General features: G+C 32.3%; 1 protein-coding gene across 4 annotated transcripts in view; it reads right to left on the bottom strand.

Annotated features, from left to right (window-relative positions):
* Nucleotides 1–27,751, bottom strand: part of LOC108903233 (ecdysone receptor) — a 521,233-nt gene that overhangs the window by 95,869 nt on the left and 397,613 nt on the right. For 2 of the 4 annotated variants that reach the window (XM_018705350.2, XM_018705358.2), the window contains exon 1: nt 673–1,105. The exons of the other annotated variants lie outside the window; for them this stretch is intronic. In XM_018705350.2, the coding sequence (XP_018560866.1) occupies nt 673–937 (265 nt within the window). In that variant the 5' untranslated portion in view covers nt 938–1,105. Of the gene's footprint in view, nt 1–672; nt 1,106–27,751 lie in introns of those variants that run through there. 4 annotated transcript variants of the gene reach the window in all.

Below are 27,751 nucleotides of genomic sequence, written 5' to 3'. Positions count from 1 at the left end.
TTGAAGATCTATAATTAAAAATAGTATGTATTTAAATATTCAAATTTATTTTAAGTTTTAGAAAAATCTTAACTATTTAAAACTAAAACTGTATGAGACGTAATTATATCTCACCCACACTCAAAGTATATAGTTAGCTAAATCGCTCGTCGATCGTTTCACCTATAGCATACTGATGAGGACCAGTAAGTTCGAAATCGGTCAATGTCTGGTAATCTGCTGACGGATGGTTTTAGCTGCTAATGCTGAACGAGACATGTAACTCGCAGAGTAGTTTTTTCACATAATGTCATCAGTTAAGAAATTTAATGCTGTTTCTTTTCATCGAAACAAAACTGACTTGTTTCTCAAAAGCGAACTAATTCTCCTGTACCTAATATTTTTGTATTCATTTTATTTATAAGCATTCGGAATTAGTTCTTAATTGAAATTTCATGTCAGCCCATTTAATAAATGGTTGTCTTTATCGCGTTTGTAATCCTTTTCAAAGCCCTGAAGTGAGCTTCTAAATGTTCACATCCGAATATGTGGAAGGATCAGTTTTGATCCAAAAACATTGACTCATGGTGGAACAGCCTAGAAGCTAAGTAAACAAACACCACGTCAGTTTGTTGACATGTCGGAAGAAAGCGACATGCGCCCGCTAGAAAGTGAAAAAACGTGGACCAATACCTGACATTGAGCTGGTATCACTCTTCGCGATGGCTGCACTATTCCCTATCACGGTGTGCCCCTGGATGACGTACCCATTCTGGATGATGAAACCCCTCGCCTGATTCTGGTGGTTCAAGTCCAGGTCCCACAATTCCAAGTCGACGTCGCCGATGTCGGTAGAGGCGAGGGAATTGTGGGGACTCATCAGAAGCGTGGACGACGTCACCTCCGAGCTACCGTCCTCTGTCTTCACGGTGTGCAACCCCGACCATCTACGTTTCATGTTTCACCCTTTGCATGCGGGCGCGCTACCACCGCGACCGATCGTTGAAGTCACCGGCACTCACCACTGGAAAAGCTCACTCCGGCGGTCACACTTGCCACACGTGTTCCGTGCTGGGGAAATCGGGTCTGATGCGGTGTCGGTAGACTCGACTTCTCTCTTAGTACGCAACACTAACACTAATGCGGCTCCGGTCGGGCCGCGGTGACGTCACAACAGGTTGTTACCTCCCCTCCACCCCGCTACATTCCTCTAGCTTTACCTGGTCGCGGTGTTTGTTCCACTGTCATGGCCATCTTAGCGCGCTCTCTCTCCTTCGATCCCTCCTCGTCTCTCGCTCGATCGGGTTTTGTTGTTAACTTCATGATCATGACTGCCTATACCTACTGCTTATTAAAACGTTTTATTTTTAACTTGTTTCTCAAATTGCGTACTCGCCGGCATTTTACGCTTTAACTCGCAGATAGACGTCGTCTCCTTAGGCAGGGGCTGCGTGCTTGGTTCTCTGCTGGAGTCGGAGTGGAAAAAAGTAACAGGCGCGGAACGATTCGAGTCGAGCACTTACTTTTTTTTTTACTGTTTACATTACGAGGATGGCCCGTCTCGTCGCTTCTTAGAAGCGACTTCTCCAAAAGGACTCATCGTACGTGCGTGGGCAGGGGACTAGACATTTTTGGTGCTTCTCTAATTTTATGTCGTCCCGTAAAAATATAAGACGTACTGCTAAGTATATTTTAATGTGTTTTTTTTGCAGGACGCAAATAAAGCAGTGTATAACATCGGTTAAACAGATGTTGTATACATAGACACAGCTAAAGCTTTATCAAAGTAGTTTTTGATATTTTAATAAAAAAAATCTCATCTACATATAAGTAACAGAAAAAATTATGTATTTTACAAGGAAAACTGTTCTGATGATTTTACTGTGAATTCAAGGCTGCCTCAAGGGTCAAATTTAGGTCCTCTTTTATTTTTTGCATTGTTAATACAAAATATCAACTGTTTACTAATGCTTTCAAAGTCTACAGACCAATTTATTTATCTGCTACCTTCTCTAAAAGGACAATAATATATTTCAGTGGCTATGTTGACGATGTACTTTTATCGCAACATAAATATGTTTTAAATTATTGCTGATATAAATGAATTTGAAACGAATGAGGCCTCAAAATATTTTTATGTTTTATTTTTCTGTTAATATAAAATCTTTGTAAATAATTTTCCTTTGCTACCACAGACCCTAGCTGATCTGATAAAAATAAATAAATCTTATATACAAAGATAAGTACCTAATAAGACCATCACTACAGCTAATAAGACAATCACTACACTGAAAGAAATGGGCTTATTAAACTGTTTATCTAGAATAATGTGTATAGCGCATATTAAAACTTTTATAACCAATATACAACTTTTATTAAAAAAAAGCAATGATCTCCATACTCATTATTCAATCAGTTTAACTGGAAGGTGCTTAATACACCTTATGCATCTATGAAAAAACGGTTATAATGAATTACTTATACATTATTAGGTGTTATAGACTTTATATTCCAGTTGTATAGTAGGGAAGATTTGTTGTATAAAGACCAGTATCCGAATTTGTATATAACAATTGTATTAACAGAATTATTCGTTCTTATACTGAATATGTTTCCGTTTTTAACGTGTAAAACGCATCTTAATAATGGTTAAGTGATCGTCACCTCTCGGTGCATAATCGGTTATGATCGTTGTTAAGTTATATTCATAGTCTTGTAATAATAACCATATGTCAGACCCGAGAGCGAAGTGCGCCGACTCAATAAGAAACCTGGCTATTCCAGCCGCTGATTTAGGGTTCGCCGCACGAGCTCATCCCACCCCTTCTAAGATTTCAGTAGCATGCTATGCATGAAGCAGAACGGTACTCAACTATCTTATACACTCCACTTTTATTGTCCATACATGTTCAATCATTGTCAAAATAAATACGCAAAACCACAACGTCTTTATTATCTTTACTCAAGAAGAGAAAATACAACAATCGTAAAATTTCCGACAGTCCGCTGTGCATCGACTTACACACGTCTAATTTGATGAAAATGGACAGTATATGCACGTTTTGTGGGATATCGCGTTGTGTGAAATGGAAAATTATTATGTAAGTATCTAACTGTTTTATGGCTTATAATTGTTTTGTTTTTTCAAATGTAAATCTTGTCTAAATCTTAAAAATTATTATTTTGTAGGTCCTATTAGAAATCGCTGATGTTAAGTTTTACATAAGATGGAGGAACAGAAGGTTAATGATGACAAAGAAGAGCATGGGTATAAAGTCAATCAACCAGAGGAAATAAAATTATATGGAAAGAAGCTCAACCTTTCTGGGGATGCTTCATTCTTAAGGTGGAAGAGTTATAGTGCAAATTCTCATGTAATACAAGAAAATACGGGTGAATCGTTGCTAAGAAAATAAACTGGACAGTTTTGGGAGCGATTTGTCATCATTTTTAATGCTTAAAAGTATGTTTTATGTATGTTTACATTAGAACCTTAGCTTGTAATTACAGTTATCCAATAAAATTTCTGAAAACTTAACGACATATGTTTTTAACTCATACAGAGAGTATACAACAGTTTAATACATTTATTATTATAAAACTTATAACCAATACTAGATGTTCTAATAACGATATGGAACACTTTAATAACAGTTATTGCTATTATTTCGTAATTATACAATAATTTAATAAAGAATAAGGTTTATAGTCACTATACAACTGTGCTAGCAATACGCGTTTTATATCCAATATTCACCTGTTTAACTGTCACATATAGTATACAATGGTCTTATCATGGTATATAGAATTCTAATTAAGAATAAAACGCATTTCTTTCAGTGTACAGTGGCCTGTAAATAATACCTACGTTTATGTTTTCTAGGAAAAGAATAAAAAGAAAATATGATTATAACAAAATAAACGAAATACTTTCAACAAAAAAATAAATAAATAAGGTTTCAGAAAGTTCAATAAAAATTTATTCGACTCATAAAAAGCACATTTTTTTTTGCTAAATTTTCTACTTTTAAGCGTGCAATTAAGCAAATTATTCATTTTCGACAAGATTATTTCACACACTGAACATAAAAGTAAGGTTATACAGGGTGATTCATTAACAATGGGAAAATCGAAAGCTGAAGATACTACACGTGAAATGGTGACCATTGGCGCAAACATGCCTTATCCGAAAGTTGATAGTTTCGGAAACACAGGGTGTTGAAAGTTAAAATTTGAAATCGTTTTGTTGCGATTATTCTGAAAATATGTAGGTTAGGAACTTGAAAATTTGTGAAACTATATTTTTTTAAGCGATGAATAAGATGCGCGTTGCAATTTCAGCGTTGCTTAGAGAGGGATCTCGGAAACGGTAAGAGATACGAAGGAGCTTAAATGGAGGCAAAACAGGGGACCAATATTATGCCTCTAAAAAATTAAGGCTAACATGATTAGTTTTTTTAGAAATCCGTTTTTGTTTCATTTCAGCCTTGTTTGATGTCATATTGAAAAAAGAAGAACACTTTCTCATGGCAACTTTTTGCCCTCTATCGAATGGCATAATCATTTTTATTTGTAACGTTTCGTATCTTCAGGACCATCATCAACTTAATTTTTAAATACGACCCTGGAAATTTCAAGTAAGCTTTCATGACCCCCAATACCGTACTGCCTCAGCTCAAACCAGATTTAGAAGTTTTGTCTTGAAAAAATCATCTTCAATGTATTCGTTCCAAATTTATCTAAATTTTTTATATACATTTCTATGTTTATTGAATTATCGTACACTCCAAGTGTCGTTAGACTCTATGACAACCACTTAGTTCTTTAAACTATTACCATCACACGTTACAATAAAATATTATTAGAGTTTTAATCTCTATCAACTGGTCACACATAATTCGATAAGTTGTTGCGTCAAAATTAAAACATTACTACAATTTTAATTTTATTATGACAAATTAATTCTTAAAAATGCATATGAAAAACCAAAACTCCAAATGAATATTAGGTGTAACGTTTCCGTTTTGGCAAATGGTGAAAATTAGATAAGCGTACCATAATATGATCGGAATTTATTATTACTATAGTTAAATTTGGAGAAAAAGCCAACTCTTAATTGGCTTTAAAACTCAGAATAGGGTCAAAAGTCACTCACTTGATAGCAGAAACTCGGATTTGAGTAAAATTCACTCACTTCTGTTGTAATAGTGTCACTTACAAAATTTTAGTTGTACTCATACTAGTAGAGTGAAAATTTAACTCAATCGGGTGTGCACAGAAATTATTAAGTAAAATTGAGTTAATTTTTTTTACAGTGTAATAAAAAATACCCAGTACGGCAGCTGGAGGAGTCGATTTCTTTTACGCACAGCTCTAACCAAACATTTTTAGGTTTCTTTGGATGTGATGAATCTAGCTGTTTTAAGTAAATAAAAAGAATTAAATATTCTGGAATTGTCACAGGGATAATGTTTTACGAGTAGGGGATTAATTACCTGATTTTAAGACTTACCTTTTTGTACTGACAGTAAAGCTTTAAAGAAGTTTTTATTACCTTACTAAAGTTTTATAATTGGCTAATAAATTTTATAATCCTCTACTTAATACAGAATTGTCCCTACTTAACAACAAGACTATTTCAGCTTTTTGGTTCATAATTTTAAATGTCTAGGTATCAATTAGCCAAAAAGAAATAAGTAATTTTATTAATAATAAAAACCATGCCCCTTTTAAGAAACTTTCGCTTGCAAAACGGCTGCCTTTATTGATACAACGTTATACTGAAAGACGAAGTCGTAAGATAATGTTCACTCTTTAAGAAGCGCTTAGACGAAATTTATGACATTTTTATCGTCCTCATCTTTGCACAGAACTTTGAAATTTGCGTTTACTTAACATTTTTAAGAAAGAAATTAAAAAAGAGGGGATACTCTTTAGATTTGACAACTAGATTTTAAAACTGAAAATAATTTGATTGATAGCGGTGATAATTCACAAAAATTTGTTTTAAAATAAAACAATCAAGATATCCTTAGGATATTTGGGAATATACAGTGGCCAATATTTAAGATAGTCTTAACACGTTGCATAAAATATTACAAAGCTTTACAGTTTTATAAATTATATCTCTTAAGAAACATTGAATTGTCATACGGGGTCCACCGTTATGAAGATACTATGAAAATTTACTTTTCAAAATATTGTTTCATAAGAACACTTGACATCTCTCAAAACTTTTGTGAGCAAATTAATGTTCTTGATATCAGAGGTTTATTTTATCATAGTTCATTAATTTATGTTGTAAAAATATAACAATATTACCTTCCGGGTCCACAGACAAAATAATCTAATAGATTTAAGTCGAGTGAACAAGATGGCCAAACTATTGATCCTTCTATATACGGATGCTCCTTTCATTGTTTACTGGCGGTAAATTTTGCGTATAAATTTCTCCCAACCAGCGATGAATTTTTCGACCAAAATGTGGAGCATCTGCATCTCCGCACAAGAAACAGTGCATATTCCCAGGAAATAATAAGAGGCGCTACAAGTGCAATCTGGTGTACGATACCTTGCTTGAATTTGCGAACGCAGTTGTTTATTTTTGGCAGGTAAATGATGCGGCAGCCTCATCATATCCATGCTCCAGTTCCTACCGCTGAAGGAGATAAATAGAACCCAGATACAGCGAAGCGAAATCTCGCACAAAATCGAATGTTTGCATAAATAATAATAGGTTTTTATACTCATTAAAAATGCCAAGCCAGGTGTGAACGCTCTGTTAATAATTCGCATTTATAATTGGACCTCCTAATAATGAAAAGTGGGAATGTTTGTTTCAAGGTCTGTGGAGCATTCATTAACCTTTAAAGGTTATACGAAAATAATACCGCGTCGGTTCTGTAATGGCCGGTTTTTGAGTCACAGCCATGTTTGGTGCGTACACTCATAAAAGTATTTTTTTGTATGCGATTTGAACGCTTCCGACATCAGTAACTTCGAACGTGGCGAGTTGATAGAATCATAAAAATAACTTCGAATGAGTTATGTGTTATTCGGAGGTTTTGACAATTATATAAAATGTAAATTACATTAAGTATGTAATTTTACACTTTTGTTAACGTTTTAAAATGTAAATTTACATGAAAACATATCTATAATTTATTGTTCATTGTAAAGAAATAGTAAAAATACCTACATCGTAAAAACTATAAAAGTGAATATACTTGAAAATTCAAGAACACTTAATTCTACACGTAATAATCTACAATTTTTATCAATGTTAGTTTTTTGTCACAAAACATCATGTGCGTATTCAAAATACTAATGCCACATATGTTCTTAATATTGATCAAATCAACAGCTTCATTTATTAGAGAAAAGACCCGCCAAATTTACAGTACATTTACAAAAAATATTTTTTGCTAAATTAGATATGTTCGGTATGTATGCTTTAAGAAAAAAATACTTATTAGTTGATGTAATTGTATTTTTAAAAAATTACTTTATATTGTATACCTAAATTTTTCTGCAAGTATAATGTAATTTTTTATTACCAACATTATAACATTTTCAATGATAATTCAACAATTTAGAAGATTATTATTGCAGATGTAGTATTTTTCGCACAACTGTACCTCGAATTATACATATAAATACAATTTTACGTTTAGATTACATTACTTTGTTTTGTAAATTTGGTATTTAATGTATTTCAAATGTAATTTCACAGAATATGTTTTACGATACACTCAGCAAAGTGATTGATCTAGTTTCCATAGGAATTTCACAGCATATACAGTGTTTTCAAACTTGAAAATGATTTTTGAATGGTGAATCAAAACTGCAAAACGGTAGATAAAATTAATAATAATTAAAACTTATTGAGGACCTCTGGAATCGTCTCTATATACAAAAGGTTCATAGTTGTGGCTGCAGATATTGCGTTGTTCGATTTTGTATTTTTTTTTTATACGAAACAGAAAATTGCTAGTTTAATTTATGGTTAACATCAATTTTACTTTAGTTTTCATTATGGGAATGTGTCGCCTTTATTGTTAAAGTTTCAAGCAAAATTATTAGTGAACAAATGTTTAATTGTCATTTAATTTTCTAGATTCTTACTTTTAACTGTGTTTTTCTTCTGAGAAGACAGTTTGTCTGGGGTATGTTAATCCTCAAAGGTCACACTTGGTGTGGGCCACCTTAAGGGTGACACTTGTGCGAATTGGGATTTTGCCAACTTTGAAACTTTGTCTTCTTGACTTGTTATGAAAATATAACGTATTTTTATCAAAACGGGTAAAATTTTCCGAGAAATCGGAAGATGTACATAATTAGTTTTGAAAAAAAAATTTAATAAAAAATTAGATTTAAAAGAAACATTCGAAAAATTACTTTTTTAAATTTGCATTTTTTATAATGGCTAGAGAAAAAGTAAAAAACGGATTTTGGATAAAATGATATCGATTTTTCCCGGTATCTTGAATATAGGCATTTTTTGAAGTTGTGATTTTTGATACCTTTTCTGTAAACTGATGTTTATATTACACTATTTTGTACAAAAATATTAATTTAAACAATATTATCCATAAATATTGACAAATACATGTACCAATTAAAGAAAAAAAAATTGAAAAATTATTAACAATAACTAAATAAAGAATGTCCTAGTCTATCGACATGTAAAATAAGGTGAAAAAAATCTGAAATTTGCATTTCAATTCACTTTATTTCTAGATTATATGATATAAAATTCAGCCACACACTAAAGTCACCGATCAGATTTTTCAAACTTTCTAGTTTGGCCGACAATAATAGACTGAGGCTCGACTATTTGGGCTGAAGAAGGAATTATCGTGGTGGAGGGAACTCTCGGCAGCTGCTACCAGAGATATGCCAGTTCAAAATAAAAGGTGGTGCGAATTTGCACTTGTATGACATTTGAAGGCTAATAAATGTCAATAAATATACTAAAATTGCTAGATACAAGTAACCCGTTTTTGTGTGCTTATTGTATTTCTTTGGAGAGAATTATTTCAGGTGTTTTATATGATTTGCATGTCACTAATTTTCTTGATATACATTTATATGTAAACACCCTTATTTGTTTTAAAGGTATTCTCTTGAAAGGATTATTTTTAAAACGGGTGATGGAAATATTCAGGTATACCTGTATTATTATTAATTCAAATAAAACGATCTCTCAGTGTAGCCACCGTGCCAGTCGCCTTTCAAATCGTGTACTAAAGAGGTTATTTCGCAACATTACCTGTGACGGGGTCAAGTTCAATTGCAAAAATACTCGTTTAGGAAAAGTCAACCACCCAATCACATTATTTTCGTATATCTGCGGGACAGAGCGTTATGCTGGTACTATAAATTTACTGCTTTGGTGAATAATTGGGGAATTAAATTCGGCGCAATAAACAGCCGAAAGTTGACTTGTCATGATGTGATACGATGGGTATCTGTGGAACCATTGTTGTGTTTTTTTATTTTAATTATAGAAGTGGTCTTTATGTAATATCGTGAGTTCGGTTTTTTTATGCAACCAGTTTACGAACTAATTGGTAGGATTTTTTTTATCGACTATGACGAAAATATACACAGTGTAAAAAAATAGCGTGTGTCGTACAGGGTATCCTAGCAATCCGTGTACATCAAATTACTAGATTCAAAATAAGACGATTTAACTATTGTTATATAGAAAATTGCTTCGTGTAGGTGCTAGAGAACATCAAAAATAGCTTTTATCAAATAGCTCAAAAACGCTTTGTCTCGTTTAAATGAAATTTGGTAAGTTTATACTTGCGTAAACAGAGTGACAGGTTTTTGGAGCAGCATTATTGAGATCTCGATTATCATAACAAGAGAGAAATTTGAGTGAGATGGGGGTAAATTAGAGTTCCTTTTGACTCAGTGCAAACGATTATTTTCCTTTTTACTAATTTCGGCTATTATGCCATCATCAGTGAAAAAGAAACAATATATAAACAAACTTCATTATTATAAACAAATTGTAATTTTCAAATTAAGTGTAAACAAAGCTAAACGACAGACAATAAATCTTTCTGATACTCTACATTTTATAATTAATAATAAAAGGATTGATCTGAACTCGAGGGGGACACATAAATTAAAGGTATAGTGGAGAATTCAAGTTTAGAGGCTATTAACATTATAATTATTCACTTTCCCACTTTTAATTTTATTCAGGTGTCCCCCTCTGCTTCAGATTAATATTTTTATTGAATTGTAGAATATTAGAAATATTCACTTGTTCTCAATTTGTGACGATGACTTGAAAGAAAATTTAGTGATGTTTTAATTTTCACAGAAAAAATATTTATTAGTAGTTTTATGCAGCCAATTTATTTCCACTCGATTAATCGATTTCAATGTATATATACCTAAAAGGTACCAGGGTATTTGTGAATAACCTCTAAACGAAAATTTGTTTTTCAGCAAATTCCGTATTTTATTCATAGTCCAGTCTAAATTTGCATATGTATAGTATCTACAATTTACACTGATACATTTCTCACATTTCTAAGGGCCAATTTGATAACTAAAAAAAAGATCATCGATATAATAGTTAATAGCAAATAACGCTATTGTATGATACTTCTTTCACGAATAATAATAATTTATCAAGTAGTCTGTGGTTGCTGTGAAACGACCGTTATTAAGTAAATAATTTAGGTACCTATACAGTAATTGTCATATTGTTCCTATTTAAATCCACAAAAATAACTAGTTATTATTTGAAACTAACTCCGCCAGAAATTATTGAATCAGCAAATAGAGTGTAATTTATTACCAGACTGAGAATAACTTTCTTTTTCTTTTCTTTTTCAGAAAATGTACTATTGATAGGTATATTTTTCTGAAGTAAGCAAAAGTATGAAATCTTATTATGGTCAATATATGCGATGCTCAAAGCTACTTTGAATGTCTACAACATCCATATTGGAAAGTATTTAAAATTAAAAGCATTCTTAAAACGGCAATCTGATGGATATCGTGTTAAAAAATCATGTGTTTTAGAAAATGAACAAATTAAAAAAATTTTAATGGAGGTCCCTGTTGATACGTATTTAGGTACAAAGGTAATTATAAACAAAATATTTTGTGAACGAAGAATACCGAGTGTTATTATTTTCGGTTGCAATGATTTTTGCAATATCTGGGGAGTGTCGATGTGTTGAGTTACTTCAAATAAAAATTGTAGATATTGAAGATATGCCAAATAGACTGCTGATCACTTTGCCAACTACAAAATCAATGAAAAAAATATCCTTTATTGTAAGCGAATATTTAGACATATATCGGAAATATAGTATCACAAGACCTACACAAATAGATAGTAACATATTTTTTTTTAATAATCAAAAGGTAAAGCATATAACCAATTAATAGGAATTAATACATTTAGGAAATGCCAAAACCAGTTGCTGCTATTCTCAAATTGAAAGATGCTCACGAATATACCGGACAATGTTTCCGTAGAACTTCAGTTACACTATTAATAAATTCAGAAGTTCGTAAATCAGTCAGCAAAATAATCTTTCCTTCTGCAAGTACATCAAGTGCTGGAAGCAATTTTTTTAAATAATTTAACCATTTTGGAGGATTCAATAGTTTATAAACCATTTACCAGTGAAAACACTGCAACCTACATACACGAAGTAAATAGGGCATCAGGCTGTTCTAATTTCACTGCAAATGTTTACAATAAATATGATTACTTTCGTTAAAGAACAAATTTTAATTTTTAATTTAGCGGCATTAAAAATTATTCTAATGCCTAGGCAGTAAATGTGACACTTTAGTGCCTGACAGCTGTCACTAAAACTACGCCTTTAATGTCGACAAAAAACTTTTATGAGGTACTATTTAACTTCATCACAATATTAGACCCAAATTTAATATCATTTGAAAATGTATGTCTGTTTTGTTTTACCTTTTCTTCCATCATTATATTACTGTAAAACATCATAAAACTTAGCTTAGTAAAAAATCACGGTTTTAATAAACTTGAGGAAAAATCTTTTAGTTAAAATAGCCATATTTTGTCTCCATTTTTAAAAACGAGGTATTTGTTTCTATTATGAACGTATACTATTTCGATTAATACTATATATTTGTAGAAATAACATAAAATTTCTCTAATCATGGGCCCACACCAAGAAACATAATGTATTTAAATTAACTTTCAAAGTAATAAATTTGATCTTACATTAAGTCAACTGGCACAGCTCGAAATATAAAGCGATCGACTTTTTACGGTTCTTATCTGATAGAACGCCAGGAACGGACCCCTTACAGTAATATAATTTCTTTGTAATTCAAATGAGCCTACCTAGTCCAAAGTACGGAATGCGATGGTTCGTATCGATCCGAAGGTATCCGTCAGCCGGGCTTCCCGTGACAGATGAAAGTAGTCGGCAACACAAGCCAGACAGCCGGCGGTTCACCCCTGCTAGGGGATGTTTATCTTCGGGGGTTGTTACCCCTGCACCTGCACTAGGCCAAGGCCATTAAAGCCCGCCCGGCACATATGGCCTGTGCGGTTATCGATCCGAGAGAAATGGGTTGCAGTAGTAGAGAGAGTTCTCTTTGGGTATAGTATTATTTGTACGTGGATCTTAAATTTTTTTGGAATTTTAGAGCCAAATTAAAATTTTAATTTTTCCATCTACTGCTAAATGTTTCTTTTTTTTTATTATCAACCACACGCAGTTTGTTAGAAGCGTTTGTTGATTTTCTTTGATATTAGGAGTAGCAAAAATTTATGTTTCTGCATAGTTGATTTTAAATTATTATTATTAGCCAAACAGTTCGCTGATATAACTAATATTTTAACATTTTAGTTCAATACTGATTTGTATTGTCTTTTAGACTTAGTGTTCCCCAGTCATGCGTTATGTCGAAAGGAATGCTCTACTTCTGATTATATCACCCATCCATTATGGTTACATTTAAAACTGTATTGTCGCGTCCAACTGTCCTGTACCTGGAACTGAAGCTGCTAGGTACTTTTTATTTTGGGAAGGCCAATTATGCACTGATACACAGTCTTGGCAGAGCCGAATATGATATTCCGAGTGTCTATTGTTTATATAGTACTGTAAAGGTCTGATGGAAAATTTTCGGCAGACAAGCCTTGAAAATTGATATGTTTTTTCTATTTGACTTCTTAACTTTGGAATTTTGTAAATAACGAACAAATTAATATCTGAAAAAGAACAGATTTTCAAAGGAAATTTAATGCTCTACAAAAAAAGTCACTTAACATTTTTGCATAAATTTACTCCTTCAAAAGTTATTCACGATTGAAGTTGAAGTAAAAATAAAATTTGTTTTTTTCGTTTTGGACCCAATTTTTTTCACTCAATGGAACAAATTGATATTATACATCATCGACGATCAATATATCAATATAATCACTAAAAATTTTCAAAATTCATAATATATTCAAATTTATTTTCGCTCAATAGCTACTATTTTTTCTACAAGAACGTAGTTTTACTGTCTCAAAATAATTTTAAAATTAACAATTATGTGGTTTTTCTATTGCAAATCATTTATGTAGATACATTTTTTTACCTCGATGGTTTGGCAGTTTTGACGCAAAAATAGGATCAGGAATAAAAAATCGAAACTAGCGAATATAGACCTCTTACAACTAATATTAAGGGCTCAAACTCTCACGATATTTTTTTTTGTCATTCTGAATAATATTCTCGATATATCTTTCAAACAAAAAATAGTCGTTTTTTAGTCCCGTCTGTAAACAATGTTTCTAAAACCCAAAAAAGTTAAACACTGTCTCACATTTCTTCTATAGGTTTAAACGGGGACATTTTTCTCAAAGAAAAAAATAGGATGTATATTTAGAATCTCTTTCGCAAAAAGTATTAAGATATGGGAACATTATCGAATATATAAATAACGAAAGCATATACAGGGTGATTCACAACTTATCCAAACAAATTTTTGAATGTACAAATACAATTTTATTAAAAAAAAAATTAAAAAGGGCAGTTCGAAAATGATTTTAAAAATACACTTCTTCACGGCGCTGGAAACTGGTCCACTGTAAAACCTACACTTGTGCAAGGCAGAGCATGCAGACGGCGATGGGCACGGCGGCAAAGTGTAATAAAAAATGAACGGACAAAAAATTGAAAGAATTTGAAAGATATAATTATATAACACCTATTTTGTATCAAAACAAATTCTTTTGCCGCTTTTGTTATTATTAATTAATAAAATTAATTTGTTTCTTTAATTAATAAAATAATTTGACATACCTGATGTTACAACAACTGTTCAAAATTTGTAAACACATTTGGGCCCGTCTTACCCGATTTCTACGAACTAACACGAATGTCTTGCTTCGCCATAACACAAATGCTTCACCATAACACAAATGTTGTCTTGCTTTACCATAAATTAAAACAACATCTATCAACTCCGAGTTGCTATACATGTAAGCCAATTTTGACACTTGAAAAACTAATGTAAATACTATCGCAAAAATGTTTCTACTAAAATCGGACTTCAGTATTCGGAATCGACTGGGACCACGAGAGAGAGCGCATTACGCACAACGCGAATGACGCCAGAGACTACAGTAGCCCATCGATGTAAGGGTTGAAATTACTACAACTACAATAATTTTTTTTCTCGGAAAAAATTTTTTTACGATATTGATTCCATTTTTCATGACGCATCTATTACCAATTTTTTTTGGATAAGTTGCGAATCACCCAGTATAAACAATATATTTGGAAGAACTCATTTGCTTTCTGGTCATTTGTTGGAAACAAAAAGGGTCATTATTGTATTTATTGCACGCTGTATGAAATGGTGATTTAATTTTCCAAAAACTCCAAGAGTTGTAAATCCTTTTGATGGTTCTTTCATAGCATATACCAGAAATTTAAACCGTCTAACTGACCACTTTGTCAAAGTCAAACAGCTAGCCAAAACAGTCTAGGGTTTCAAATCATTGCCAATTGTCTATTAACAGGCATGCCTCAAGGTTTGTTCACTTTTTATTTATGATGAAATAAACGGCGGTAAAATTTGTGTTGAGGTTAAAATATGTATAAAAGTAATGTCGTTTGGCAACTGTCTCTTATTGCAAATTAATGTAATCATCATTTTGAAGAGGCCGGATAAAGATTTAGGCTTTTGACAAGAATTTTACGTTCAAACCGAAAATAAATTCTTCTGATTCAAGAGTTCTGGAATTTATTACGTAGCAGTAAACATCGTCAAACATAACAGCTTTAAAGTTACCACATTAAGCCTTTATCTGATCCAAATTGGATTATGGGTGTATGGATTTGGTTGCTCATTTGTAACTGCCATATAACTATTTAAACAGACATAATTTGGACAGACTCCACTCTACCATGGAGTCTGTCCAAAGACAGTTTCTGAAATTCTTACAATTAGTTATCCATGAATTACTATTCAGATTTGCTGAAACGTCCACGGATGACAGAAGAAGAATCAATACTATTAAGTTTTAAGTTTTTATATAACCTTGTATACAATTATATTAATTTTGCTTTAAAATAACTGGTTAGTCCTTCGTATAGAATCTAAATAATCTGTTGAGTTTTATAATCGATACCAATACAGTATTTTCAGATTTCTTACAGCAATTTAAAAATATCTAGAATCTAGACAATATATCATTTTTAATTCAACCAGTTCCTACGATATTTATTGAGGTAGAATTCCAAGAAAAGAATAAGCCAATAAAGTTCTGTTATCGGAACTATTGTAACAATTTACCGTGGCAAGGGCGTGCCTTGAAATTTTCCGTCAATGTTTTTCTTCTTCAGGGTATCAAATATGGTTAATTCCAAGAAAAAGTAAAGGTATTAATGTGAATGAGTTTAAAGCAAAATTTCTGATGTTTTTACGCAGCATAAACGAGGTAAAGTCTTGCTATAATGTCACTTTTCGAATAAAATATTATTACACTTTGGAGAAATTACACAACTAAGGCAGTGTTGAAATAATCTTAATCCTGGTATAGCTTTCTTTCGTGTAGATTTGCCTTACACGCTCCTAGGCCTCCATTGTGGTTTGCTATACAAACCAAACATTATATTATCCGTCAGAAAACTCCAAGTTAATCCTAGACTGGCTTGGCAGTGTCATGGGAAAGTGCTGATAACCTTCAAATCTTTCAGTAATACAAGCCGTTCTCATAAGAAGCATTCCATTATGTGGCGGTTTTTGTTACTGACGCGTCCTCGAACGATTGTTTGCATCTGTCTTAATACTTGTGTCAATGGCAACAACACTTCACGTATTATTTACAACTACAAAATATCTCAAGTGTTCAGACAGCGTGCTCCACAAATCAGAAATTTCTAACAGCAAAGTAATTTTAAATAATAATTTAGAAATAAGTAAAATCGCTATTTTGATATACAGGGTGTTAGAAGTTTGACTGCCTTAATTTTAACAGACGATAGAATACATTAAAATAAACAATAAAACCTTATATGATATGGGTCCTACACGCAAAAAACTATCAAAATCTTTAATGCCCGTTTGCACCGTAGTGTTTAATCCAGGATTAAGTCTGAACTTGGATTAAAATATAAGATTTTGTTTGTACCGTTTCAAATCTATGGATTAATCTAGGATTAATTTAAACCCTCAAATTTGACCGCTTAAACTTGGATTAATGAGAAAATATAAATTGACACTATTGACAGTACTTAGCTGCTAGTTATAATTTTTTTAAATAGGTATTTCTCCCTTTTTCCTGTGGACTATGAATGAGAGAGTTATATGACATGGGTCCTACACGCAAAAAACTATCAAAATCTTTAACTTGCTGTACAAAAGTTCGATTAATTAAGGAATATTGACATAACTGCGTGCATAGAATACTATAAAATACAATGTTTATCACTTTTTTGAACTTTTTTCTGCTTACTTCTAAAAATAATTAGTGTTGTAATAAATTCGATAAAATTCATATCGAGCAATGTGACATCGGCGCGGCGGATAACACGAGACACTAACCTGTCCAGCAATACGCAATTCAGTTTAATTGGTATCTGGAATTGGAACGTGTCCGAGTGGTTTTTGTGTACCACTATTTCCTTTTCTTGAGGTTTTTTCCAGTTAGTGCGCGAAAATTGTATTCGAAGGTGTCGTGCGTACATTGAAAATGGTGATGGACATTTTGAGCATATGTTGTAGTTTGTTTTGTACTTGTGCGTTTAAAAATTACTGAATTTTGCTTATTGGTAAGTATCTCAATTATTTTTAATACATATAATTATATGGATGACGTGAATTTTTGGGTACTTGAAGTACATATTTTTCAAATTCATACTTTGATTAAAAGTCAAGTTCCTGTTTTAAGGGATTCATAATTACTAAAATTCGAAATAAAATTGAAGCACAACACTATCTTAGTACTACAAAATGGATACATTTTATTTTATTTATTTAAAAAGTGGAAAACAATTGTCTTGAAATTTACTAAATGTTTCACAATAATAGTTGTTTACATTTTTTCCGTAGGACAAGTTTGCCGCGTGCACACGTGGTATGCACCAGGTGTGTAGCGTTAGGTTAAGCGCTGTTGTCCACGTTGCGATGAAACTGCACAATATTAATACTCGCTGTATTTTGGAAACTGTTAATCTTACGTCCCTGTAATAAACAACTTTTTTGTTCGTTTATGATTACTCTATCTCATGCTGAAGTGGCAGTCAAACTTCTTACACACTGTATTTACCTACATCACAAAATTTGGTTTCCATCTGTTAATTGTTCGTAGCAGCAAGCACAGTGCAGGTGCTTCATAAAAAAATAAATATAATATAAAACGTCTACACGCCTTTGTGAAGTTTTATAACCAAAAGTTACGTAATTGAAATTAAGGTGACAAATATTTACTAAGTATGCTGTGATGTTGTAAAATATATTAATTAACGTCCTATAAAATTTTCCCAAAGTAAACCTACCCACATCTGTATCCATAAAATCTGTTTTCCTTTTGTTTTTACACTGAAAGACCCTGGCCTTCTTACACAATTTGTTTTCGAGAATATAATTTTGAAAATTCGTTGCCCAATTGATGTCACAAATGTATGATTATTTTGCAATTTAGGAATGACTTTGGAGTAATCAAAAACCAAAATATTAGATAACACTTTAAATTTTGTGCCAAAATGGAAAACGCAGCTTCAAATACACTGAGAAAACTAGTTCTTTTAAAGTCAGTAAAATAACCCACTTTATTACAACCAATTCTATTCAGCTTTTGCGTTGTACATATTTAACAATTTTCTCAAAACTGATTCTGTTTTAAATATGTATTTAAAAAAAACAACCGTTAAAAAAAACTAATGGATTTAGATCTGACAAGTTTATAAAAATATTTCTAAACGTGATTTCTTGAATTTTTTTAGAGTACATTCTAAAAGATCATTGCACACAATTACAAGACGAGACCCTTATTCCCTGGAAAAAATATACAAACGTCCGCAGGAATCCCCAGGACGGTCCCAGCAGAATGAATATTCTGGCCCGCATAAATCACCATTTGTTTGAGCCACATAATCTGAGAATTTCCGCCGCCAGCGGACCGAAACCAAGTTAGTATATTATCTCGCCATAACCTTGGGTTTAAGTTCCTATATAGGCAGCTTTGCGCGACTTCCGGCTTGCCAATTTATTCGCCAGCGCGGAGACACGCCATTTTTTACGTTTGATTCGTCTTTGCTGCTTCCACAGAGCGACACGCGCATTTTCGTGTCAGCCGTTTGCCCACGCGGCTCTCTTGTTGATCTCAGCAGCGGACTACCACATTTTTATAGTAAAACGAGTGTTCTTAAGAACGAAAGGCACGATAATTTTTATTTTAACGTAATATATTTTTCCGTTATCATAAAATACCACCATCCTTGTACGAAAAATGACTGATGTTGTTTCCAGATCGAAACGTCATCAAAAAATTTCATATAAGCTCGGAATGAGGAGTACAGCAGAGAACATACAGGGTCGGAAACTCCCCATGGTTCATCGGCCGTTACGTGAAAGCGATAAAGTAAGTCATAGAAATCCATGCGATAGACAAGGATGGCTATAATGAAGGCGTCTCATAGTCACCGCCTGTTTCGCCCTTCCACAAATAAGATCCACTTCCACTTATAATTCAGCGACCGGTGGTCATCTTCTTTTCGTCGTTTGCCTTTTCTGTAATAGATGTCACTACTTATACAATTCCGACTTCGTATTCCGATATGTTAACACAATCTGTTAACTGAATTTTGCTTTTTGGTAAGTACCTAAACTATTTTTCATACGTATGATTATTTGGACGACGTGAATCTTTGGGTACTTTAATTACATATTTTTAAAGTTTATAATTTGATGAAAAGTTAAGTTCCTTTTTTAAGATATTCATAAGTACTAATATTCGAGTTTTGTCTTGAAATTTACTAAATGTTTCCAATAATAGTTGTTTACATTTTTTCCGTAGGACAAGTCGGCCGCATGCACACGTGGTATGCACCAGCTAGGGTAGCTAGGGTTTCTGTCGAGACTTCTCGAAGCGAGAATTCCCGGGAAATCTGGCCTTACTCGATACGAGAAAAAAGTGTGGAGAAATCATGAAATTTAAAAATCACGCGCATTTTAAGTTCAGGATTGGAGTTCGTTTCGTTCATGCGTTCAATTCGTTTCTCGACAAATAATTGAGCGGTTAAAGTGGTTTCTCGACTAGCTCATGATTTATTTATTTTAAGTTTTTAAGGCTTTAGTTTACTTTGACCATTCTTATTTTTTTAATGTACCTTGTTAAAAGTCTGTGTAGAAATTTTATTATAAGCAGATACCTAATGTTGATGTTGATTCTGAAAATATTTAGTTCCTATTCCTTTAATTGATTATTTTATTTTTGTTTTGTTAATTAAAATATTGTGATTATAAGTGATAAGTGATAAATTAATAGGAATAACGCTTCTGTATCTTTAAATTAAAGCTCGTTTTTTTTTTAAGATTTCTTCGGTTAAATTCCTTATTTACTATGTGTTTAATTAAAAGACTGCATGATTAATGATTATTAATAGTTTATTGGAAGAAAGCTACGATTCAAAAACATTGAAATAAACATAAGTATAATGAAAGTGTTTAATAAAAAACAAGTTAAAGGTTTTTAAGCAAAAGATACTCAAAGTTAATAAATGTTAATGATGATTGTTAAGTATAATAGCATGTTTATATTTCACATTGCAATACCAAAATTATGACTTTTTTAAGTTTTAGAAATTTCTCGAGAATTCGAGAATTCCCGGGAATTCCTAGTCGAGGATTCTCGAGTCCCGAGAAAAAAGTAGGCCGAGAAATCAGAAACCCTAGCACCAGCTGTGTAGGTTAAGCGCTGTTGCCACGTTGTGATGAAACTCCCCAATATTAATACTCGCTGTAATGGCAGTCAAACATCTTACATTTTTATACATTGTACATATAATATAATGTTACGGTAATACATTCAGGTAAATTAAAATTAAACAGGAAAAATGATTCGTAATCTCTACTAATTGCTTTGTGGGAATGTTGACGAGAGGAGAAACTTTAATGAAAAATTAGCCATGCGAGGAAAATTGAAATTTAAAAAATTACCATGATAAACGCGAAGCGCATTCAGGTAGATAATTGCAATGTGCCATTGCTGTAATAAATTTTACAAACGAAAAAACAAATCAATACGCAATCTTGAATATTTCGCGAATGTGATTAGTCAGAAGTAAATTGTTATTTTAGATACGCTGTTGCACCTAAAGATGACTTTATGTTAAATAATTTCAAGTTCATTGAAAAAACATGAATATGTTATAAAATTCAATGAAATGTTGAAGCAATTTACGGTAATAGAAACAATCAATTTTATTTCAAACTGTTATTTAAACGATTATTGTTAATTTAACCTTTAGTTGTAAGAAAAACTGACTAGTATTGATGTACCTTTATTCCGTACGTTGACGCGTGGTCTAGTGCAAACAGGCCCTTACTTAAACAACTATTTATATTATGTAGATTATAACCGAACAAACTTAAAAAAAACATTCTATATCTATGCCGTCAAATTTCCATGTAAATATGAAATGGTCAAGTAAGTTTGACTTAAAATTCGGTAAACAAATAGCTCTAAAAATATTAAAATCGTGTTTGTTCCGGATGTCTGTGTCAAGAATATTAATGATCCGTTTTTGTTTCACTTTTAACCTTAATATAAATTCTATTCTGTTACACAAGTATGTCCTTTGGTAAACACTATTCTCGAAGCGAATACGCCGCATTTGCTTTGTTGTTTACTGAATTTATTAAGTGCCGTGTAGTACAACGGCGTACTTGAAAATGATAAGGAGATGAGAATAATAAAGAAATGTGTTTGTATTACTTATATCTCTCTACCACTATATCGTGCAATTTTCGAGCTAATCATCACTATATGCGAAATTCAGTGGGCTGGCTTGGTTTACTGACATACTTTTTGTTGTTGACAAAAGATAAAAACAAAATTCTAAATTGCTTGTTACTAATGCCATCAGCCTATTAGATAAAAATATAGGTACATATAGTTAGAAAATAGTAGGTTACTATAATCCTCCATACTGTACTAAAACTGCCGCAAATTTATTTTGACACTATTATTCAAAAACTAAAATATTACTTTTGTTGCAGAACAATTGATAGTCTTATTGCATTCTACGATTTGTGTCAATCTCTGTGTTTGTAGTATTATTTTGAGAATCCAGTAATTTCGGTAAAATTAAAAATAATATAACATTGAATAAAAATTAGAATTAGAAAAAAAAATAAAAAACAAAGAAAAAACAAAAAATTAAAAATAAAAATAAAAAAACAGAAAAACGACCCTTTTAAAGACTGCTACCTTGACGCGGTAAAAGGGCTGAAGTCATATATACATAAATAAAGATAACGAAGTGAAGTCCATAATAATTTCGGTAAATAATATAGATTTTGAGTGAGTTTTTAGCTGAAATTGTTGAAATTTTTATAATTTAAAGACTGAAATTTTATCTATTCAATCCACTTATTTTTTGTGGATTTGAGAATAACTTTCAAGGGTTAGATGTTAGGTTTTTATAGACATAGCATAGGTCTGATGCTTCAGAAATACAAAATATTAGCTCCGGAATAGTTTTCAAGGAGTCACGATCTTTGGTTTGGAAAATATCCTTCGTTTGACTTTCTAGCTCAGGTTTCTTGGATTTGAGGATAGATATTTAAGGATGCAAGTTAGGGGCCTCAAAAATAAAAAATGTAAGTTCCAGAAAATAGTTTTCAACGACTTTTATCATTTGGTGGGGAACATATACATTCTATGAATTTCTAGCTCAAGTTTTTAGTTGAGTTTTGAGGGTTGGGCTTAGGTTTTGAAGGGATGTAAGTTTATGGCTTTAGAGTTAAGAAATATAAGGTCAAAAATATAGTTTTCAAATAATTATATCCATAGATTTAGAAAAGTCAGTGTATTACTTTGAGGTTAGGTTTGATGGATTTGAGGTTATGTTTTTGGGTTCAAGTTTGAGGTTGAAAAGTATTGTGAAGCTACATGATTATTTTCGTGGTTTAATCAACTTCAGATGCGAAATTTTTTATTTTTGATTTTTTAATGCAGAATTATTATCTATGGTGTTAAGGCTGATGGGTTCTCACTCGATTTAAAAAAATCCTATATGGATATATCAAATTATTGCACCAGGATCACAAACTTAAGCATATTTGAAGAAGAATAAAAAAATATACAGGTTATGTATTATACAGGGTAGCCCATCGAAAACGTACCGCAAGGCACTACAGGGTAGTAATGAACTTTTCAGCAAAATCTAAAAACAGGTAAAGTTTGCTTCTGAGGGGGACAACTTTTGGCGCAAAAAGCATAGCAAAATCTTCAACCCCCTAAGTGGGGGTGCCATCCCCCAAATTTTTTTAAATGGGAATGGGGGTCAAGTGGGGGGTCATTAGAAAGGGCTTTTAATTCTCTATACATCGATTCTTACTTTTTGAAAATCGATCCATTATTTTAGAAAATATGCAGCTTTGAAAATACGAACAATATTTTTGACGAGAAATGCGAAAATCGATTTAATTTTACTTCAAAACTTACGGTATTAGCTTGGTAAATTCCTTCAAAAGAATTCGCTGTTTTTTTTTCTGATTTGCGAATTCTTTAGCCTGATTTTGGTGAGCAAAAAATTGTCCGCTTTTTGTTTCGTATTTAGATAGGCCACAAGAAGTTGCTAGATAACTGTCTTGTGACTTGTAGTTGAAGAGTACCAATACTGCCGAGTCTTTTAAATTGATTAATTATGGTGTACTCAATTCCAGAAAGAGTAGAAATTATTGAGCTTTTTTTCAAAAACAATGAATGCGGAAATCGGGTCGCCGAACTGTTCAACCAACGGCATCCTGAGAAACATGCGTCTGGAAAAATTGTTCGCGAATTGGTGGCCAAATTTCGCGAAACTGGCTCCGTTCATAACAAAAAGAGGCAGGTTGAAAATCCGGTACTAAATGAACCTACGGAAATAGCGGTATTGGGGCAAGTGGCAATGGATAGTACGCTGAGTACAATGCAATTGGCTACTGCGACAGGAGTGAGTCGTACAAGTGTCCAACGAATATTAAAAAAATACAAATTCCATCCTTATAAGATTCGGCTAGTGCAAGAGCTAAATGAAGACGATTTTGATCGTCGTTTGCAATTTTGCGAAATAATGACTGAACGAGCGATAAACGATAATTTCCTCTTTAATGTGTGTTTTTCGGACGAGTGTACGTTCTTCTTGAATGGTTTAGTGAATCGCCATAATTGTCGTTACTGGGCTGATACCAATCCAAGGATTTTCCATGAGACACACTCCCAACACCCCCAGAAGTTGAATGTATGGGCAGGTATTTTTGGAAATTCCATTGTAGGTCCTTTTTTCCTTCCTGGAAATTTGACAGGCGATATGTACTTGGATTTACTACAAAATGTCATCGACCCAGCTCTAACAAATATCATAGAGGACGACCCTGCTTACAATGAACACGAACTGATTTTCCAGCAAGACGGAGCTCCTCCACATTACTCGCTCAATGTGCGCAATTACCTAAATGAGACGTTTCCAGGACGCTGGATAGGACGAAGAGGTGCAATTGAGTGGCCCCCTCGGTCACCCGACTTAAATCCTTTAGATTTCTTTCTCTGGGGGCACATTAAAAGCAAAGTTTACAGCACTCCACCTGATACCTTGGAAGATCTGCGAGGACGAATCATTAATGTATGTCGCGAAGTAACACCGCAAGTGCTCCAGAATGTTCGACAACGGTTTGAAGACAACCTGTATCATTGTATGCAAGTTGGCGGACAACATTTTCAGCATTTACTTGACTAATACCGTAAGTTTTGAAGTAAAATTAAATCGATTTTCGCATTTCTCGTCAAAAATATTGTTCGTATTTTCAAAGCTGCATATTTTCTAAAATAATGAATCGATTTTCAAAAAGTAAGAATCGATGTATAGAGAATTAAAAGCCCTTTCTAATGACCCCCCACTTGACCCCCATTCCCATTTGAAAAAATTTAGGGGATAGCACCCCCACTTAGGGGGTTGAAGATTTTGGTATGCTTTTTGAGCCAAAAGTTGTCCCCCTCATAAACAAATTTGACCTGTTTTTGGATGTTACCGAAAAGTTCTTTACTACCCTGTAATGCCTTGCGGTACGTTTTCGATGGGCTACCCTGTACGTTGTGCTTCGTATAATCTTGGTTATGAATAATTTTGTGCAAAACAAATTTCATGAATGGGAATTTCTTGAGAAAAACTGAAATATATGCAGTAGTGTTTAAATGTCTTATTTGCAAAATTTTATTAACGTGAACAGCTTATAAGGAGTTATAATAATTTAATAATATTCTCTAAACTTTGTTTGATGATTGCCACTATTTGTTTTTTATTTAGATTGTACCATTTTCATACCAATAACGTGAGTTCCTTTGCAAAATGTGTAATATGCGGTATATCTCAAGTTAATATCTATAAAATTTCGAAGGAAAGTTATTTATTTTCTATACTTAATTATGTGTAGAAGTTGTAATACAGAATATGACATTCTGAGATTTTCTTTCTGTTATATATTTAACACAATTAGGTTTACGTAACCTTTTACCAAAATACGAAGTGGAAATTGTTTAATATCGTAATCGCAATTCTTGTTCTTCAATGTAACGTTTTAAATAAAAACAAAAAATATTAACAAATTTGTCCTACAAATACTGGCAAAACTCAATACCATTGTCTTATAAAAGTTCTCTTTACAGTTACGAATTATAACACACGTATGCCAGCATTAAACATGTAAAAATTTTGCCGAACATTAATGCTATTATTTGCAATTCTCGTTATCGTTCCGCATAACCCAAATTCGATTAACTGTTAAGTAGCCAGACAATCGTAGGCAGAGTTTATGATAAATTTATTGACGCAAAACAGAAAATCCAGTCCCTTACCGCAACTGGCATTATAAATTGTAACAGTACTTGCTACACATCACCCCCTCACCTTTTACCTCTATCAATTTGTTTATGAGCATACATTTAAATGGAATGCCGAAGCATCGTCAAACTTGGCAAAAAATATACACCGCTACTTAGCTCATTACTGAAATGATCGTAGGTAGCCGAGACACAATGGATACGTCTTTGACCAAATTAGTTTCGTAACGACAAATTTTGGGCACATTCGTTCGGTCTACGATAGACAATTTTCTTAAAATAAAACGAAATCATTCGGATCAAACGACTTTTTTGAGTTATGTCAAAGATAATGCGATGGAATAGAAACAAGCTAATTTTAAGAGCAATTTAAAAACCTTTACCTTGGCTGCGAAAATTTGCTAAAATTGATACAAATGACAGTAAAAAATTTGGCAAACGGCTATCGACTTTGATGTGTGTGCCATTGCTTTTGGTGTTAATTATTTTTTCTTACTTTAAATAACCCTTAAATTACTTTTTCAGAAAAATACGCACAAGAACAACCTAAAATTTACTGTAAATATGATTTAAATCAGCAAAAACTTGGTATTACATCGACCAGCAAATAGCCCCCACATAGGTATATCCATCGAAGTATTTCTTTTACAGAGTTTCAGAATTAAAATATGTTGTAATAGAATTTGTCATTGAAATACGTTTCGTTCATTAAAACGTATTTTAATTCATCCATTAATTAAAAATACTGCTGCGTCACTAGTGTCATTGCCATATGAAACTGTATATTCGAAACAATTTTCAATCAAACAATAGCAATCAAAGACAACAAGGCTAAATACATACTACAGTAATGTAAACCATAGCTTCTAACTTTAAAACATAATAAATAAAACAAACACTATAGTTATTGTTGTTTATTTACACAATTTTACAATTTCAAACAGTTAAACTTTTCATTTCACAGTTTGTAAAATTTGGGGAAATAAAGGCTAGAAAATGAAAAAAAAAAAAAGAATATAGATTGTCCATAAGATCGAATCCTTAAAATATAATGAAGAAAGAATTTTTTTTCTCTGTAAATCTTAATGAAATCCGGTTCGAAGGACCAAATGTTTAAATTTTGTCGATGATCTTCAAACTAACGTAGATTTATACCAATTTTTAAAAAATATAATAAGAAACTATAAAATTGCTCCATAAAGCTGCCATAAGAATATCCTCTAAGATAAAGTCTTTAAAATGTAACATAAGACAGAAAAAAATCCAGCTGGATTGATCAAATTCTGAATTTCTGCTAATAAATGATCAGTAGAAGACTAAAACTAAAACAGAGTGTGCTTTTACATTTTAAAATAATATTTACAATAAAATCCAAAAAAATCCGATTTAAATTACCAATAAAATCTTTAATATGTAACAAGAAACTACATATACTGGGTGTTTGTAAATAAATAATTGCGAAATATTTTAGAGGGTGGTTGTCGAAGCTATTTTCGTCGAAATGCATATGATTCGTTTCCGAGATACAGTGTTTAAATTTAAATTTTATTTTTATTAATTATTTCATAGTGACTCGAAATTTAAAAACCGCTTCGGAGGAATAAATGTGCATTTTTTGGAGTACTCCGAATATTTTTACTTACATCAGTGACGTTTGCGCGAGAATGCCACATTTTTTTAATAAAAAAAATGATACACCACTGACTTTTTCCTGTTTTGATATTTTTTTTAGAAATCCGCCATCAATTCTAAATGAAATTGGTCTCTTCAATTTTTTTCGTAGGATGCACCGCTTTTGAGGAAAAAACATATTTTATTGAAAGTTGTGTATTTTTAATTTCTATTGATACATTATCTAGTAGGTTGCTGTCAATATTTCTAAATAAAATACAACCATCAAATTTCGAGTCAATATCTTTAAAACTGTTTGAAATAATTAATAAAAATAAATAAATAATTAAAATTTAAACACTTCTGTATCTCGGAAACGAAGCATATTTCAACCTACGTTTATATAAACTTTTTTTCACAAAATAACTTCGGCAACCACCCCCTAAAATATTTCGCACTTATTTACAAACACTGTATGTATAGCATAAAATATACTTAGATACATTTTAGTTTTTGTTTCATACACTCTTCTCTTATAGCAGAATTTTACTAAAAATTGTAGTCGAAAGATAGGTAATAATTATACTATATAGA

The sequence above is a fragment of the Anoplophora glabripennis genome, unplaced genomic scaffold (genome assembly GCF_000390285.2).
Source record: "Anoplophora glabripennis isolate ALB-LARVAE unplaced genomic scaffold, Agla_2.0 scaffold12, whole genome shotgun sequence".
Lineage (NCBI taxonomy): Eukaryota > Metazoa > Arthropoda > Insecta > Coleoptera > Cerambycidae > Anoplophora > Anoplophora glabripennis.
Note: the sequence above shows the minus strand (reverse complement) of the source record. Positions and strands in the feature narration are given on the sequence as shown.